At 46.3% G+C, this 19,148-nt stretch overlaps 1 protein-coding gene across 4 annotated transcripts in view; it reads right to left on the reverse strand.

The window, feature by feature from the left end:
• Positions 1-19,148, reverse strand: part of CTCF (CCCTC-binding factor) — a 2,058,695-nt gene that overhangs the window by 1,561,157 nt on the left and 478,390 nt on the right. For 3 of the 4 annotated variants that reach the window (XM_044081452.1, XM_044081451.1, XM_044081453.1), the window contains exon 4: positions 6,935-6,996. The exons of the other annotated variant lie outside the window; for it this stretch is intronic. In XM_044081452.1, the coding sequence (XP_043937387.1) occupies positions 6,935-6,949 (15 nt within the window). In that variant the 5' untranslated portion in view covers positions 6,950-6,996. The remainder of the gene's footprint in view (positions 1-6,934; positions 6,997-19,148) is intronic. 4 annotated transcript variants of the gene reach the window in all.

Raw genomic sequence — 19,148 nt, forward strand, 5'->3', positions numbered from 1 at the left:
GGCTAAGGTTGGAAGTGGAGCAATCAAGCAGTGAGGTTGAGAGACTGAAGAGATTGATGCAGCCTGCCCAACTGATGGATCAAGAGGTCCGGAACTGGGTCCAGATTTCAAGGCTGCTCTAGAAGGTGACGATGCAGGAACGGGAACCACATTTGTCGAAGCCAGTAGGGGGCAATGAGGATTATCCTGCACCCCAGCACGGTAGCTTTCTGAATTAGTTTGGGAATTAGGGGAAAGGGTGGGAATGCATGCAGACGTCCCTGGGGCCAATCGTGAACTGCAGCGTCTCTGGGGGAGTGTCCAGGAAGAGAGTGAAGAAACTGTCGCACTTGCTGTTGGGAGGAGTTGCGAAAAGGTCGCAGCAAGGCTGACCCCATTTGCAGAAGATTTTGCCCGCTACTGTCCGATTGAGAGACCACTCCTGAGGCATGAGAATAGCTCTGCTTAGCCTGTCCGCTATGACATTAGACTTCCCAGGGATGTGCGTTGCTGTCAGAAACCGTTGAGAGGAGATCGCCCACTGCCATAGTCCGAGTGCTTCTCGACATAAGGGATAGGTCTTGGTTCCGCCCTGCTTGTTGATGTACCACACTACAGACATATTGTCTGTCTAAATTGCAATGGTCCCAGTGGGTAGAGAGTTCTGAAGATCTTGCAACACTAAAAGCACCGCCCTCATCTCCAAGACATTTATGTGCAAGTGGTACTCGTGGGGTTGCCAGGTGCCCTGGACAGTCCTGCCTTGAAAATGCCCCCCCACACACACACCCGATCAGGGAGGCATCCGTGGTCACCGTGGCAACTGGAGGAGGAAGGACAAATGGTCTGCCCTGGGGTACTGATGGGGAGACCATCCATCAAGTCAAGTGGTCTTTGCATGACCGGCGTGATTATCATCTTGTGAGACATAGGAAGTTGTTGAAAGGACCAATGGGTGAAAAGCATCCACTGGAGAATCCTCATGTGAAAGCAAGTCAGGGGAACTAATATGATCGCTGCTGGCATGAGACCCAAGGTTTTTAGGACGAATTTGGCCTGAATCTTTCTGCATCCTAATAATATCTGTACGTGTCGGCAAATGTCTGCCACTCTGTCTATTGGAAGTCTTGCGGACAGACCTTTCGTATTTAATCTTGCGCCTATAAAGGTTAAAGACTGACAAGGCGACAATGCAGACTTTTCAAAATTTATTGAGATACCTAGGTTGGAGCATGTTTGGATGGTATAATCCCTGGCTCTCAGCAATTGATGTCTGGTGTTAGAAGTAAGGAGCCAGTCATCTAGATATGGAAACACCTGGAATCCTTGCCGTCTCAGGTGAGCGGTAACCACTGCCACACATTTGATGAACACCCTGGGGGCTGCGGTGAGACCAAAGGGCAGGGCTCTGAACTGGTAATGACTGGCCCCCTGCCGGAAGCGGAGAAACCTTCTGGAACACCTGTCCATTTTGATATGGTAGTACGCATCCTGAAGATCTATGGAGCACATCCAATTGTCCTGACCCAAAAAGGGTAGAATGGACTGAAGCGTGACCATCCGGACTCGTTTAGTCTGCTGAGATCCAAAATGGGTCTCCGGTCACCTGTCTTGTTTGGTACCAAAAAGAACTTTGAGTAAATTCCGGATCCTTGCTGGTCTGCTGGGACTTGTTGGATGGCCCGTTTTTTTAGCAGTTTTGAAATTTCTTGTACTGTCTGTTCCCTTAGACCAGGTGGAACATCTGGGATGGGCTTGTTTGCTTTTAAGGGGGTGTGGACAAAAGGGATTTTGTAACCTCCGGATACGATAGACCGTACCCATCTGTCTCGTGTGATGAGACCCCAAGCTTTTGGGTACAGAGACAATCTTCCCCCAACTGCCTCCGAAGGCGGACAGCCGGGCAGCCCCTCAGGGGTGCTGGAAGGGCTTGTCAGAGAAAGATTCTCTGCTGCCCTGATTCTGCGGACCCCCTCTGCCCCGTGGGCGGAGTCTATTGTTGTTCCCTCCTCTGCCCCTGGAGGGAAACTCGCCACGTGTGTCAGGCACGGCTCCCTGGGGTTTCCGGAACCACATCTTTCCACTCTTCTGACCTTTAGGGTATGGTCTAGAGGGAGTGGAAAAACGGAATCCCACGGCAGAGAGTCTTGCCTTCCTGCTCACACCTGGTAAGGGTATCTTTCACTTGAGGTCCAAACACAGCCAAACCATCGAAAGGGGTATTGGTGAAAGACGCCTTGAAGGGATCAGCAAAGTTACACAACTGCATCCAGGCATGTCTTCTCAAAGCCACACCTGTGCCTGTGGCCCTATTCGCCCCATCACCCTCATACGAAATGAGCCGCATGGAGGAGTTGACGATTGAATTAAGAGTCGCCAACTGGGAGTTAATCGTGTCTTGAGCCCCCGCAGCTGATGGATCTTGAAGGGTATCTCCTAGCTCCTTGAGGAGATCCCTCTGGAGATGGGTTAAGTGGCACAAGTAATTCAGCGACCGCATGGAGAAGGTCGCTGAAGAAAACATCCACTTTCCGTATCTGTCCATCGGACAAGTACAGAAGTGTCAACCAACTCCTTTTTCGTGGCCGCTGCTACCACAATGGCATCAACGGGGACATCCTTTGTCAAAAACTGCTTATCTTGAGGGGTCGTAATTAATTTAGTGGGCCTGCGGGGGGTTGGTTCAAGTGTGTCCGGGGCTGACCCCGCCTTCCGAGCCACTACTTCCATCAATGGATCGAAAGGCGGAGACACCCAGGAGGTGGAGGGGCGAGAACCAAACGCGTCCAGGAATACAGACTCATCCTCAGAAGGGTTAAGGGCAGTCCAGCTCCCCCTCAGCCTAAGGATCTCAAGCATGTCTGAGAAAGAGACATCTTCAGAGGGGGATCTTGGGGACCCTTCAGAATCCTCCAAGTCGGTATCTGACGTGACAGACTCTGGGGAGTCAACATGTTTCCTCTTACATTTCCTCTTTCAAGGGGGCTCCTCTGAAATTTCAGGGGAGGCCTCGGAAGAGGAAGATACACCCAGTAGGGTGACCTGGAGCGTTTGATACCCTCACTTGGGGTCTGGAGTAGGGGCAGAGACCGAAGCAGGCACCCTGGGGGGAGGAGCCGAAGGGGCTGATCAAGGTGCAGACTCAGAAGTCAGCACGCTCCTCATGACCTCGAAGGCGCCCCTGTCCGGCAGAGAAGAGGGTCCCCGCTCCGAAAAGATGGGAATCCTCCCCGGCACCGAAAGGGACGGCTCCGAGGCAGATGTAGGAGCCGAGCTTACCTGCGCCGAGGCTCCGAGAGGGAGAACGGGGTCGGACAAGGGTCCGATGCCACTCACCCCCTCAGAGCCAACGTGGGAGTCTCAGCACCCAGATCCCTCCAAGGATGGAACCATTGAAGAAATCGGAGCAGAATGAGCCGAAAGGGGAAGCATCGGCGCCGACATTTCCAAGATCCGAGCGCAAACAAACTCCGGCTCCGAACTGACAGGAGGAGTCGGAGGAGGAACTACTTCAGAAACAGGAACAGCCACAGCCTGATGAGGAGGGCTAGTTAACATTTTAGCCAAGGCCTGCGATTTGAGGAGTCTAACCACCCTCTCCAAGTCATGATCAGATAGCCTCGAGGACCGAGAAGAGTGATGGCTCCGTTTAGACTGTAGTAAAGGCGACCCCTAAGCCGAGCGAATCTACTCTAGGGATGGCGACCTAGATCGCTTACGGCTCCCTGATGGTTCTGACACCAAGGTCGGAGCAGAGTGAGATTCAGATACTTCGGTTCCGGACGGAACCGAAATGGAAGCAGATGCTCCACCTGGCGACGGCTCCATACTGGGAGCAGACTGCTTGGTGGGCTTAGGGGTTTTCCTTGGCTGAGGCTACGCCGGAGACCCCTCGGGTTTTAGTAACCCTCTAAGAATCAACTTGTTCCTATGCTCCTGCAGGACTCTCTGACTAAAGGCATGACATACCGAGCAAGAGTCCTGCAGGTGTAGGACGCCCAATCAATAAACACAAGAAGTGTGACCGTCTGTCAGAGACATTTTCTGACAGCACGAGTCACACTTCTTGAACCCCGATACCTTGGTATCCTATGACATGCTCAAGAAAAAGGGATACCAACGGAAGTATACTACACTAGTGTAAAGAAACAAACAAACACACACACACTAGTCCCACACCTTCACACAAAAATTCAAAGAGTAACAATACTAGAAAAATAAACAAGAAATTTATCTCTAACTACAAATGCTAAACGCTACTTCCTATTGGAAAAAGGGTTTATAAAAGGGAAGGGGTTAGCCTCTAATTAAAACGGCTACTTTAAGGGAGACAGGGGGGAGGGGAGAAACTCTCTAAGCAAAAACGAGTTTCCTAAAAGGAAGAAAACACAGGGATTAAAGATCAAGAGGGTACTAAAACTAATTTAATAGTAATACACTACTAAAAAAGCTTTAAATATATACTAAATTTTAACAACTAAGTATCACAAAAAAGTACGACCTGAGCCAGTAAAGAGCAACCTCGTAGCAAAAGTGGCAAGCGAGATCTGGAGATCTAGCGCCAGGCATTGTGGGATATAGGGAGGCCTTGAGCCAGTAAATAGCTCTCGAGCTTTAGAAAATGGCCAAGTCGGAGCCAACCAGCAAGAATGAAGGCAAGAGAGAGAACTTAACATTGATATGTTTCACAGCCATAACTGCCTTGAGAAAGAAAATTCATTCATTCCTTCTCCCCAGATGGGGGAACACAGACATGCTGCACCAAATGAGGAGGTTCAGACCCCTGATATAGCTCTATCAACTTACCAGAAAAAAATCTCTTCCCCAACTAGAATCTGTGGGATGCCCTCTGGGCTCCCAGTTTATGATCCATGGTTCACCTTTAACTTGTCAGCTAATTCCTCAGTCATATGGCCTTACACCACCATAATGACCTCCAGTAAGGCCTAAGTAGAGGGCAACAAAGGCAGATTCGAATGTACAAGCAGGTTCTGGAACCTCAGTGGGTGTGTTGGAATAAAAGAAAAAAAAATAGGGAAAAAAAAATAAAGGCAGACTAAGTATCCAGCCTGGGCCTTTTTGAGTTTCTTCTAGGGGGTAGAGATGCATCTAGAAGCAGGATCGACCATCTTGGAGTGTGCCAAATGCTTCAGAGACGATGAGTCACCAAGAAAGTGTTAAGCCAAGCCAAATGGGATCACACGAGGTCTTTGAAACATAGGATATGCAAATAGAACAGACCTTTAGTTATGCTACACACCTAGGCAGTAAGAAACAATGGGTATGCAGATTTTTGTATGGGATCTGCCTACTACACTCGCACTTACCCTCTCCTAGCTGACATTTAATGCAGAGCACAACAAAACAGGTAAATGAGGAAAGTTCCCCAATGGGGAACTTCTGTCTTTCTGAGGGTACAGTACCAAATGACAATCAGTCCAATGGATAAGCAACCTGTATTCGGGGTAGCAGCAAGACAGTATGAGGGTCTACATTCATACGTCCACCTGTATACTGCTACACTTGTAAGATAAGGTCACACACCAGAAGTACAACCTAGGGAAGGTTAAGCTTTGGTACCCCAGCCATATGTCAGTGGTAACAAACCACATGTACAGAATACTGCAAACAGTGACTTCAGTCAGGATTATTCATTCAGTACAGGCCTCCAGGATCCTACCCTTTTTGGAACCAGAAAAACAAAGTCTTTGCCCAACTGACAAATACAGGCTCTATAACTCCCTTAAACAGCATGTGGTGCAGAATGGGAAGAGAGAGACTTCATTCACTGGACAAGAAGGAATACTCTGGAAATGAGGGAAGGCAGGATTTCCATTGTCAAGTGGGATTACTGCTGGATTACATTTAAAACCAATCTGTCTGAAATTATGTGGTGCCACAAAAGGGAGATGAAGCCTTGGAGAGATTGAGAGATAGCCTGGGTGGGAACAAGGAACAGCCTGAATAAGCAAACAGTCATGCTGACCAAAAACAGTCACTAGCCTTTTCAGAGTTTAACTTTTGTTTTTGATCATTACAACTGATTTTTTAAAATCCTGTTTGGTGGCCCATTGCTGCTTAAACTAATTATTGAAAAAACAGCTGAGAAGCAGGGGAAATTTCTATTTACTTTGAAAGAGGGTTAAAAAAAATCTGAATCCACGAACCAGCTTTCCTCTCACACTTAAGCACATGAACTGCAGAAGGGTAAAACAAAACTTCCTTATCTAAGGTAGAATTTATAAGTTCAACCTTAACATTTTCAATAAGGTTTTGAAAACAAAGCCAAACCAATCTCCTCAATAATGACCCAGAAGCAAGCATCTTTACAGGATTAATCAACATCATCACAGGCACACTAAAATAAACTTAGTAACATGACAAGCAGATGGTATAAGAACATTAAAATAATTTACCTTAAAAGAGGGAAGGCGATCAGTTACCTTCTGCATGTATTCAAAAGATAAAATGTTCAGCATATAATCTTGAAAGCTCAAAGTCTACAAGAACGCACCTTCGTTCCCAACTTAGCTAATGCTTTCTCCATCCTTACCAGGGGGAATTGGGGTTAGCAGAAAAAGTAGTTTTAGCTAGAGGAAATAACCATTGCATCTGCTTTAACATTAAAAAACAAATACTTATGGATCTGAGGTACCTTGTATAAACCTGACCAAGGGGCACAAAGTTCACTGCCAGGTAAACTAGAAGCAGTGAGAAAAGCATTCTCTGAAGCAGGCAACACAGGGAACAGATGCAGATTTTTGCATGTTCAATTGTAACAAATCTAATCTTAATACATTTTCTACAACAAAGTAATTTCAATCTGCTCCCACTGAAAAACAGTTTCACTTTAAGATAAAGTCTCAGGAAAGTAAAAGCCTACAGAAGGGAAACATTTAAAACATTCTGACAAAAGTATCTTTATACTGAGAAAAAATTTGAAATACAACCACACCTCTGCACTGTCCATTCTTCTAACCGAAAATCCAAGTCAGAAAGAAAGGGAACTCTTCTTGCCTGAATAACAGAAAGGCAAAGAAAAAGCATTAACGAGCTCCTTAGCAAATCCCAGTAAATCTACCCTGTATATGGAAACAGAAAATCAGAGACTTGCGGGTTTTCACACCATGTTCACTTCTCCTGAGCATCTCCTTAAAGGTGGGGAGACTCTCAGAGGGTACACTACACTCCCAAATGCATGTCCCCTATCCGGGCTAACTTAACTTTCACCTGCACATTCCTCCAATTTCAACAAAAAGCGATTCCCTCTTGCCTGCTAAGTACATCCCTACAGCTGCAGAAGATGTGGGTATCCTCCTGCCTTTTGTGGCAAGATCTACTAAACGAACGGGATTGGAAAAATAAAGATGGGAGGTCTGTGGAAAGTACAGTTGTGTACCTACCATAAATGTAGATGTTCGAGTGTATTCACTGTTGCAGTCATTACAATTGGGTTATCCTGCTGGCAGGCTACCCGCAGTCGGCGAGAGTTCCAAAGTCTAGGTCCGGCGTCGGTTGCTGTCGCCTCCTCCGTGACGTTAGTGCACCTGGGGTATAAAAGATGCAGCCAACGCCATTTTCTTCAGTTTTTCTTGCTCCAGACGTCAGTGCACCAGGGGTATAAAAGATGCAGCCGACGCCATTTTCTTCAGTTTTTCTTGCTCCAGACGTGAGGTGCCTCTAAAAAGGTAAGCTAAATTATGCCAATAAGCATGCATACACAAAACTTTTCCTTCATCTACCAGCAAATACACCACATAGGTTGTATAGAATAGAGGAGTACAGATAAGTCCCACCAAGGAGAAGGGAGATGGTGGGAGGGTAACCTGGACTGCAACAGTGAATACACTCTAACATCTACATTTATGGTAGGTACACAACTCTAATATGTTCATCGTGTTTCACTGTTGCAGTCATTACAATTGGGTCGAATCCCAAAGCTAAGGTTGGGAGGCTGGCTAAATAGGATTAGGAGAAGCTATCAGGCCCTGCAGAACTGCAGTGGCAAAGCCTGCCCTGGATTTAGAATAGAGAGGCAAGTGATAGTGCTTTGTAAAAGTATGCACTGAGCTCCAAGTTGCAGCCTCTAAAATGTCTTTTGTTGGTACTCCTCTGAGGAAGGCTGCTGGAGTGGCTGCTGCTCTGGATGAATGTGGCCTAATGCCCTTAGACACTGATTTGCCATGCTGTGAATAGCAGAAATGAATGCAGTGGCCTATCCACTTTGAAATAGTCTGTTTTGAGATAGGCTTTCCTTGTGATCCTGCAGCATTATGCCACTAGAAGTTGTTCAGTTTCTGAAAGCTTTGGTTCTGTCCAAGTAAAAGCGTAGCTGTCTGTGAATGTCCAGAGAATGCAGAAGTCTCTCACCCTTATTCTGTGGGTTTGGGTAAAAGGTAGGCAAATAATTGTTTGGTTAAGGGCCCCACTGTACACTACCTTAGGCATAAATGTAGGGTTTGTCCTTAGTGAAACCCTGTCAGGATGGAAAATGATAAAAGGTTCCACAGCCATGAGTGCCTGCAACTCTGAGACTCGTCTAGCGGAGGTTACTTCTAGGAGCAGAGCTGTTTTCCAGGATAAGAATTTTATATCAGCTGCAGAGGCTGGCTCAAAAGGAGGCAGTGTGAGTTTTTTTCCAAGACATAGTTGAGATCCCAAGCAGGTATTGGTGCTCTCCTTGGAGGTCTTATGTTTTTGGCCACTCTGAGATACTGCCTTAGCAATGGATGAGAAAAAATAGGTGGTTCTGTATTGTAATGAGCTGAAATGGCAGAGGCATGTGAAAAGGAAAGGACTTTATCTAGCATCTCAGTTAAGTATTGCAAAATCTGAGGAATATTTGGAACAGTCGTGTCAATACCTAGCGCCTGGTTCCAAGCACAAAATCTCTTCCATTTTTCTGCATAAGATTTTCTGGTGCTAGGCCTCCTGGCCTCCAAAATAACATCCATCACTGCTTTAGAGAGAGATGTGTCTTGAATGGCTACATTATCCGCCATGCTGCCAGGTTTAAGGTCCTGAGTTGGCTGTGCAGTATCGGACTGTCTTGTTGGGTCAATAAGTGAGGAATTTGAGGTAATGTCCAAGCTGTGCATTCAGACAAGCTCTTTAGAATTGGGTACCAGTGCTGGCGGGGCCAGTCTGGGGCAATCAGTATAATTTTTGGCTTCTCGTGTCTGACCTTGAGGAGTACCTTGGGGAGGAGAGGCAGAGGAGGAAAGGCATATACTGTTAGGTTTTTCCAGCTGAAAGATGGAGCATCCACTTTCAATGCTTGCTTGTGATAAGTCCTTGTGCAGAATCTCTGTAGTTGGCAGTTGTGAGGGGAGGCAAATAGTTCCATGTCCGGGCATCCCCAGTTCCTTGTTATCATGCTGAAGACTTGTGGATCCAATTTCCACTCGTGGGGATCCATTAGGTTTCTGCTTAGTTCGTCTGCCAGAGTATTTATCCTTCCTGGCAGGAATTGTGCTTGCAGATGTACTTGGTAAGTCAGTGCTGTGTCCCACAAGTTCATGGCTAGTCTGCACAGGGGGTAGGAATTCGTGCCCCCATGCTTGTTTATGTACCACATGACTGTAGTATTGTCTGCCTTTATCAGTAGTTGTCCTGGATGAAGTTGATCCTTGAAGGCTGTCAGGGCATTCTGAACAGCTAGCATCTCTTTTTGATTGATATGTAGATGCATTTGACTTGCGGACCATGTGCCCGGAATACATCTTCTTGCCATATGGGCCCCCCAGGCATAATCTGATGCATCTGCTGTCAATGTCTGCCTGGCTGTGAGTAAGGTGAATGTCTGTCCCGTGTTGAGTTGATAGGCTTTTGCCCACCATCAAAACTCCTGTTGCAGGCAGGGAATGAGAGTAATTATTGTTTCCAGGCCATGGCAATGTTGAGTCCAAACACTTTTCAGATACCACAGAAGTTCTCATATGCAGTCTTGCATATTGAATTAGCAGTATGCAGGATGCCATGAAGCCCAAAGCCTGCAGAATTTTTCTTGCAGATAACTGGGTCTTTGTTGCCAACATTTTCAAATAAGTACTCAGTTGTCTGTATTTGTCTGGCGTGAGATAAGCCACCTAGGCAGCTGTATTTAAGCTTGCACCCAGGGATATTATCTCTTGAGAGGGTACGAGCTTTGATTTCTTTTCGTTTACTGTGTACCCTAGACCCGTTAGTAATCTTTTTACAAACGTCAGATGCTGTAGTAGAATGTCCTTGTTCTCTGCTTGAATAAGACAATCGTCCAAGTAAGGATATATTTGTACTCCTCTGTCTGCAAAATGCAATGGTGCCAGGCATTTTGTGAAGACCCTAGGCGCAGTAGATAAGCCAAAGGGCAGTGCAGAGAATTGGTAGTGCATTGAGCCAGCTATAAATCAGAGTTATCTTCTGCATGATTGTCTGATTGGGACATGCAGGTATCCCTCTTTTAGGTCTAAAGTCACAAGCCAAGCCTTCTTGCCCAGCATGGGCAGAAGCTGCTGTAGAGTTAACATTTCGAATTTTGGAATATCCAGGAGTGTGTTTAGGATAGACAGGTCCAGTACTGGTCTCCAGGCTTTGTCCTTTCTGGGTACCAAGAATAGCCTTGAGTAAAATCCTTGTCCCTGCTCTTACTGTGGTACTTGCTGAACGGCTCTCATGTCCATGAGGGATGAAACTTGTTTTTGTGCCTCTGCCCACTGATTGCGTGGCAGGTCTGGCATACCGTTTGGCCTTGGCAGGGTGTGAAAGTGGAACCTGTATCCTTGAGAGATGATATTTAAGACCCATTTGTCCTTGGTGATCATGTGCCAATTTTGTGAAAAAAGTGCTAGTTTCCCCCCCAAAGGAGCTGCCAAAAGATAAGTGATTGGTGCTGGCAGGGGAAAGTAATTGAGACTGTTTCCTATATGGCTGTGATTTTTCCTCTCCGCTTTTGGAGGTAGAAGCACCCCACTGTTTAGGCCTGTATGAGCCTTGGGGCTGTGATCTGCCTCTGGGGGGCCTGTATCTGCCTCTTTGTGGCCTGTCTGACACTGGAAAGGACCAATTCTTTGTAGGCCAGTTCCTGCTAAATCTGGGAGGCCGTACCTGTAAGAAATCCTTCACTGTTTGCATAGATTTAGCTTTGTCCTCCATTTTCTTCAACACCTCTTCTGCTTTAACACCAAACAAGGTATCATGTTGTAATGGAGCATCTTTGGTTTAACATGATCGGGCAGATTCTGTTCTTTTAACCAAGCATGCCTCCTGATGACAGAACCTGTAACTGCGGCCCTGCAGGAGGCCTCGAGAATCAAAACCACATTGCAAAGTATGCTTTCCCACTTGTGCAGCTGCATTCAGTAAATCCTGCATTTCTTTGTTTTCTGCACATTCTGAATTTGCCAACATTTTCTGTTTAAGCTGTGACATAAGATATTGCTGATATTTAAGCATATGAAACTGACAATTTAATGCTCTTACAGCCAAGGTAGCAGAAGTATAAATCTTTTTCCCCCATCTCTCCAGGGCCCTTGAATCCCTATCAGAGGGGATAGGGCTTTTTGCCGTGGAAGCCTTGACCCCCTTGGGATCCTGAGAAATAGTTTCTGGGTCAGCAGCAGGGTTTTTATAAAGAAATTTATGCGAATCAGGAACCCTGTAGTATCTGTCTGACTTAACAGGAGCTGGAGGTAAAGAGTCAGGAGACAGACCAGACTCTGAAAATACATAATCTACAATGTCTAAAACAGGAGGAATAGCAAGTGGCCTGTGTTGGGGTAATAAAAGGAAGTCTCTGAGCCTTTTCTTGGATTCTGAGTAAACTCGGCTCTCCCAATGGAAATGCTCCCGCAGAGTATGCAGGGTCTCCCCAAAAGAATAATCCTCAGGAGGTGAGGCTGAAGGGATAGATTCTTCAGCATCAGAATCCTCATAGGGAGGAAGGGAATATACCTGTTCAGAAGAGGAATCAGAAGAAATGGAAACCTGATCTGAAGATTCATATTCTTTCTCTTGCCTAGGCCTCTTATCAAGAGGGGGATGGGAACCCCTGATCAAAATAATTAGGTCTTCGGCCATTTTAAGCATCTGTTTTTTAGGCATGGAGGCCTGTCCAGGAGAATGCAGTACTTGTTTCTTTGTCTTTAGAGCTGCTTTAGTCTTTGCCTTTGAAGCTGAAGATGGCTTTACATACAACTGTGTAGGCCTGAAAACACCCTCACAAGCCGACGCCTGCTCAGTGGCTCCGGACCCATCTGAGGGAATAGTTTCCGAGTGTCCAATACCTTGAGTTTCCAGCGGCCTAGTCAGCTCCATGTGGGAGTCGGAAGCAGCTTGTGGCTCTGAGGTAGTGGGCGTCAGGGGCTGCGAAAGCGCCTCACTGAGAACCGGAGACGGGCCTAACGGAAGCCTTGTCGTCGGTTTTGGACCTCGGATGCCTGTCCTTTTCTTTTTCTTTGCACTTTTCATAAACTCCGGTCGTCGGCTGTTCCGACGGCATTATACAATTGAATCTTCTGCCAAAGTAATGAAATGCAAAATCGTCCCGACGCTTAGTGCGTTGGCTAAATCTAGCACAAAACCTACAACTAGCAATGACGTGGTCAAGGCCTAGGCAAGGAATACAGTAAGAGTGAAAATCCTTACGAGGTATTTGCTTCCCACAAGAAATACAATTATTAACGTTTTCTGACTTCAGTCTGGAGTAAGAAAAAAGTTTCCCCAATGGGGTACTTAGCTTTAATGAAGACTTCGGATCTGAAATTCGAATTTGAAAATCTCAGGAGTCGGCCGACCGGCACTTGCGAACTGCTTTTGCTTCGGGCACCGAGTGGCAAGAAAGACGGAAGAAAATGGCATCAGCTGCATTTTTTATAACCCTGGCGCACTGACGTCAGGGAGGAGGCGACAGCAACCGATGCCGGATCTAGACTTTGGAACTCGGGCCGACTGCAGGTAGCCTGCCAGCAGGATAACCCAATTGTAATGACTGCAACAGTGAAACACAATGAACATCAATGAGCAGCCACAAAAGTGTCACCCACCAGCAGCTGAGAAACGGGGGATGACTGACTCACAAAAGACTCCCTGACAAACTTATTCTCGAAGACAAAGGAAAGTAAAACTGTGCTGACTGATGGCTGCTTTACAGGTAAAGCTGAGAAACCGATCTCAAAAGTCAAAAAGCAAAGCCTGGGCAAATCAGTAACAGGTAAGGTAGAGGAAGTACAGTTGTGTAAGAACCGTACTCATCCTACTGACCACTGCTGATGCATTCTAAATAGATGCGTTATTCTAATGAGATAACCGGACACACACCCGGCATACCAACGTTGAAACCTTCTGGACACTGCATATGTCCAGTGTATGACCTCAGCCCAATGGGAGGATGTAAGAGTACAAGATCTTAAAATATCTAAAGCCAGGAGACCCTGGAAGGACGCAAGGACCATAAATAAAGAGTAGGCCAGCTGAAACAGAAGGAAGAGAGGTGAATACACCCCCCTTGGTCAATAAGGTGTAGAGGGTCCAGAAAGTAATAAATGTGAAAAAAAGGGTAGGAGGGAGGGAAGCAATACTGTAACAATTAGTAGGGTATCTACTGTTATTGGCAAGGCCCAGCACTTATACACCCATAAACACAGCACTTCAAAGTCCGAGATATCCGTAACTACAGACTGAGCTGTCACCAAAGGGGAAAACTGGAGACCAGGAATCAGATAAAACTGGTCTCGCCACCAAAGTGGTCACCTCTTTAGTAATCACAAAACTGGAATCTAGAAAGTCACAATATTGATGTTAGGACCATATAAATATTACGTACCACTGAATCTTTCTCAAGTAGAGTCTGGCTAAATGAATCATGGATGCCATGAATTGCAGTATCCTGTGAAATTCTCTCGCTGAAGATTTGGACTGAGTAGAAACTCAGTAACAGACAAGTTGTGTAAAATCTTACCATAACCATAGATGTCCTTCTCCTTCATGTTGCAGTATTCTGCATATGGGTTTACTCCTCTTGTCTTGCATATGTACGGCCAGCCAGTATACAAAAGTTTTCAGTCCCTGAGGTGCATGCGATGTCTGATGTGGCTGACAGAACGTGGGCCATAAAAGTGGCATTGGCATGCGCCAGCCCTCAGAACTGAAAGCCCCAGTCGGAGCCAGTCCTAATAAAGGCAATGCCACTCTAGTGCCACCCAGAAAGGGAAGTGTAGCCTAACAAAAGTGGAAGGTGGGTGGGAAGGAATACTGCAACATGGAAGAGAAGGACAGCTATGGTTATGGTTATGGTAAGATTTTACACAACTTATGTCCTTCCATTCCCATGTTGCAGTATTCTGCATATGGATGAGTGCCAAAGCTCAGTGTGATTGGGGGGTGACTTAGAGGAAGATCCCGCAATCCATGAAGGATAGCCCTAGCAAACCGTGCCCTGGATCTAGAGATGTGATCAAGTTTGTAGTGCTTGGTGAAGCTGTAAACAGAAGACTAAGTAGCTGCCTCTAGAACAGTGGAGGTATCCAGGCCCTTAAAGAAGGCTCCTGAAAAAGCCATGGCTCTGGTGGAATGTGGCTTCAATGCCCCTTGGAGGGATTTTCCATGGAACTGGTAGCAGAAGATGATGGCCTTGGAGATCCAAGTAGATAAGGACTGCTAAGACACTACCTTCCCCAGGACTCTAGGGTGGAAGGATACAAAGAGTTGGCCCGCCTGTCTGAAGGACTTTGTTTTATGCAGGTAAAACCCGATTTGTCTATGCACATTTAGAGAGTGCAGCACCCTCTCACTGCCCCCCCCCCCCCCCCCCGTGGGCTGGGGAAAAAACAGGCAAGTGTAAGGCCCAGTTAAAGGACGGGTCATTCACCACCTTGGCATGAAGGATGGGTTAGTTCTAAAGGTAACCTTATCCTTGTGGAAAAGTAGAAAGGGGGGGGGGAACAGCCATAAGGGCTTGTAGTTCTGATACTCATCTGGACGAGGTCAGGGCTACTAGCAGTACAGTTTTCCATGTGCAATATTTTAAAGAAACTATCTCCTGGCTTAAAGGGAGAGAGCGTCAGCTTTTCAAGCACACAGTTAAGATCCCAAGGAGGAGGATATGGTTTCCTGGGAGGTCTGAGGTGGAGTTATGAGATGGAGTACCCCCTTAAAGAAAGGTTTAGAAGGAAGCCTAGATGCTAAAGGAGTTCCAGAAGAAGGCAAGCTGAAATTGCAGACAGATGAGCTTTGATGGACGAGTAAGCCAAGCCAGTCTGCAGTAACTCACACAGGTAAGACAGGACTATAGGTGGTTCACTAGAAAGTGGGTCCAGCTTTGTTTTGCGACACCAAGAAGTGAATCTTTTCCACTTAGAAAGCTAGGATTTTCTTGTATTTGGTTTCCTGGTCTCCTGCAGGACATTGAGCACGTCCTCATTGTAAAGGTTTCAGAAGGGGATCAGAATCCTATCAGCTACAAGGTGAGGTTTAGAAGCTGCCATGAATCAGTGACTCCTTGTGTTGTGTGAGATGGTCCACTCGGGGGGGGGGGGGGGGGGGAGACACACTTTTGGTGACTCCCCTTAGACAACTGTAGAAGTAAAGGGAACCAGTGCTGTCTGAGCTAGTAGGGAGTCACCAACAAGATTTTTGGAGTGTCCTGTACTTTTAGAAGAACTTTCTGAATGACTGGGAAGGGGGCATATAGATATTTCCCTTTTCCAAGAGATTGAGAAGGCATCCGTTTGCCAGTGCCTTGGGGTTATGGTGTCCTGGTGCAAAAGCCAGGAAGTTGCCTGTTGATGGAGGAGGCAAACAGGTCTATTTGAGATGTACACCACCTGTGGACCAGATCCAAGAAGACATTCTGTGAAGTATCCATTTGTGGTGGTTTACGATGGTTCTGCTCAAATAATCTGCCTGGGAGTTGTGGAGAGTGGGAATGTAGGCTGAGTGTACGGTGATTCTCTGTGAGGTGGCAAATTCCCATAACGGAAAGGCTAGTCTGTCGAGCAGGTAAGACCTGGTCCCTCTGTCTGTTGAGATACCAACAGCATAGTGGTGTTGTCTGTGTATATCTTCAGAAGTCCCTGCCGGAAAAAAAACAGAAAAGCCTGGAGTGCTAGAAGAACTGCCCTCATCTCTTGGACATTTATATATTCCAACTTGTGAGGTTTTGGCCACAGGCCCTACACATTTCAATGGCCCAGTGTTGCTCCCCACCCCAAGTCTGAGGCATCTGTGTGCATGACCTGTGTGGGCTGAGGTGGTTGGAGAGGAGACCTGGGTTGTGGTTCACTTGTGCCAACCACGACTGTAGTTCCTTTTTCAGGTAAGGAAAAGTGGCACCCTGTGCTCGAGGATGGGAGTGCTGTTTCCAGACTGACCGAAGATGCCACTAACTTTCACATATGCAGTCTTGCTAGAGGTAGCATGGGGATGGTGGCTGCCACTTAGCCCAACAATCTGAGGTACTGCCTTGCTGTCAACTCTGTGGAGTGAAGGATCAGAAGATGATGTTCTGTCAAAGAGTTCACTTTGGCGGGTGGTAGGTATGCTTCCATGAGGTCTGAGCGTATTCTGCACCCAAGGAAGACAATGTCTTGGGTTGGTTGTAGATGCGATTTTGGTAAATTTAGTTGAAATCCCAGTGACTGTAGAAGGGTATGGCTGGCAGCCTGGATCAACATGCCGTCCAGGTAAGGGTATATTTGTACTCCTTTTGTTTTCCAAAATGGAATTACTGGGGCCATGCATTTTTTGAAGACTTTGGGTGCAGTGGAAAGTCCAAAAGGCAAGGCAGAGAATTGTAAGTAAGAACCCACAAAGAACCTCAGGCATTTCCTGTGAGTAGGTTTTATTGGGATGTGGAGATAGGCATCCTTTATATAGTACAGTTTTGTACCTACCATAAATGTAGATGTTCGAGTGTTCACCCTGGTGCAGTCATCACACTTGGGTTATCCTGCTGTCAGGCAGTCCCGCAATTGGCCCGAGTTCCAAAGTCTTGGTCCGGCGTCGGTTGCTGTCGCTTCTTCCCTGATGTTTTCTTGCCCCAAATGTCAGGTGCCCCCAATAGGTAGGCAATTCATATATATATATATATATATATATATAATATATATATATATATATATATATATATATATATATATATATATATATGTGTGTGTGTGTGTGTGTATATATATATATATATATATATATATATATATATATATATATATATATATATATATATATATATATATATATAAAAACACAACACCTTCAGCCACCACAGAGGTTGTATAGGATAGAGTGGTACAGCTAAGTTCAGCTAGTTCAGAGGGGATGGAGGGAGAGTAACCTGGAGTGCAGAAGGGTGAACACTCGAACATCTACATTTATGTTAGGTTCAAAACTGTACTATGTTCATCGTGTTACCCTGTTGCAGTCATCACACTTGGGTTGAATCCCAAAGCTAAGGATGGGTGGTGGAGTTAAACAGGGTTAGAAGAAGCTAGTAGGCCCTGCAGAACTGCAGTGGCAAAACCAGCTCTAGTCTTAAAATATAGAGGTAAGTGATAGTGTTTGGAGAAGGTGTGCACTGAACTCGAGTTGCAGCTTCCAGAATATCCTTGGTTGGCACTACCCTGAGAAAGGCTGCTGATGTAGCTGTAGCCCTGGTGGAATGGGATCTAATGTTAGCAGGTACCGGTTTCCCATGATGCGTGTAGCAGAAACGTATGCAATGCCCTATCCATTTAGAAATGGTCTGTTTTGAGATAGCTTTTCCTTGTGATCCTGCAGCATAGGCTACAAAGAGCTGGTCAGATTTTCTGAAAGCCTTAGTTTTATCCAAGTAGTAACATAATTGCCTGTGAATGTCCAAAGAGTGCAGGAGTCTCTCTCCTTTGTTCTGGGGATTTGGGAAGAAGGTGGGCAAATGAATGGTTTGGTTTAGGGCCACACTGGATACCACCTTTGGCATAAAGGAAGGGTTAGTTCGTAGAGACTCTGTCTTGATGAAAAATGAGGAAAGGCTCCACTGCCATTAGTGCCTGTAGCTCTGAGACTCTTCTAGCTGAGGTTATTGCTAGTAGCAGGGCAGTTTTCCATGAAAGAAATTTTAAATCTGCTGAAAAAGCTGGTTCAAAGGGCGGCAGTGTAAGCTTTTCCAGAACAAAGTTGAGATCCCAAGTAGGCGAGCGAAGTCAAAACGGCATTTGACAGTTCGTTTATTAAACCTAGCACAAAACAGACAACCTGTGACGTCGTGGTCTGGGCCTAGGCAAGGAATACAATAAGAATGGAAGTCCTTATGAGGTATTTGCTTCCCACAAGAAATGCAATTGTTAACTTTTTCTGACATCGGGTTAAGGCAAGAAAAGGTTCCCCAACGGGGTGCTTAGCTTTACTGAAGACTTTGGACTGAAATTCGAATCGAAAATCTCAGGTGTCGGCTGACCGGCACTTGCGAACTGCTTCTGCTTTGGGCACCGCGCGGCAAGAAAGACTGAAGAAAATGGAGTCAGATGCCGCTTATATACCCCTGGCGCACTGACGTCAGGGAAAAAGCGACAGCAACCGACACCGGACCAAGACTTTGGAACTCGGGCCAATTGCGGGACCGCCTGACTGCAGGATAACCCAAGTGAGATGACTGCAGCAGGGTAACACGATGAACATCTAATGTTGCCATGAATCCTTGGGGGAATAGGGCTGGGATACTCAACATTCTAAAGGTACGGACCTTAAAGAAAAGCTTGAGATGGGAAGAGGTCTAGTATAGGTCTCCAGGGTGCGTCTTTCCTGGGGACCGGGAAGATACTGGAATAGAATCACCTTCCTTTTGCAGCTGGGGAAACTGCTTCGATGGTGCCCTGAGCTATTAGTGTCTGGTGGACCAGTTGCATGAGGTGCAACTGTTCTGTAGGTGGTTGTGGGATGCCTCTCCTTTTTAGAGGGGAGATCCAAGACATGAAGTAACCATTCTGTAGTATGGCCAGGACCCACTTTGTCTGAGGTGGAGTTTGGTCCACACAAGAAGGCAGTGAGAGAGTCGAGCTGACAGAGGTACAGGAGGAGGGGGTGGAGGAGGTAAGGATGGCAGGTAGTCAGATGCTATCTGCCCTGTCTGGAAAGTGTGGTCGCTGGCTAAAGGAGGAAGGTGCTCCAGCTGGAGGAGGTTGTTTTCTTGTAGGCTTTCTATGCCTTGAAAGAACAGC

This window comes from Protopterus annectens, chromosome 8.part0, assembly GCF_019279795.1.
Source record: "Protopterus annectens isolate FY-2018-M chromosome 8.part0, PAN1.0, whole genome shotgun sequence".
NCBI lineage: Eukaryota > Metazoa > Chordata > Ceratodontiformes > Protopteridae > Protopterus > Protopterus annectens.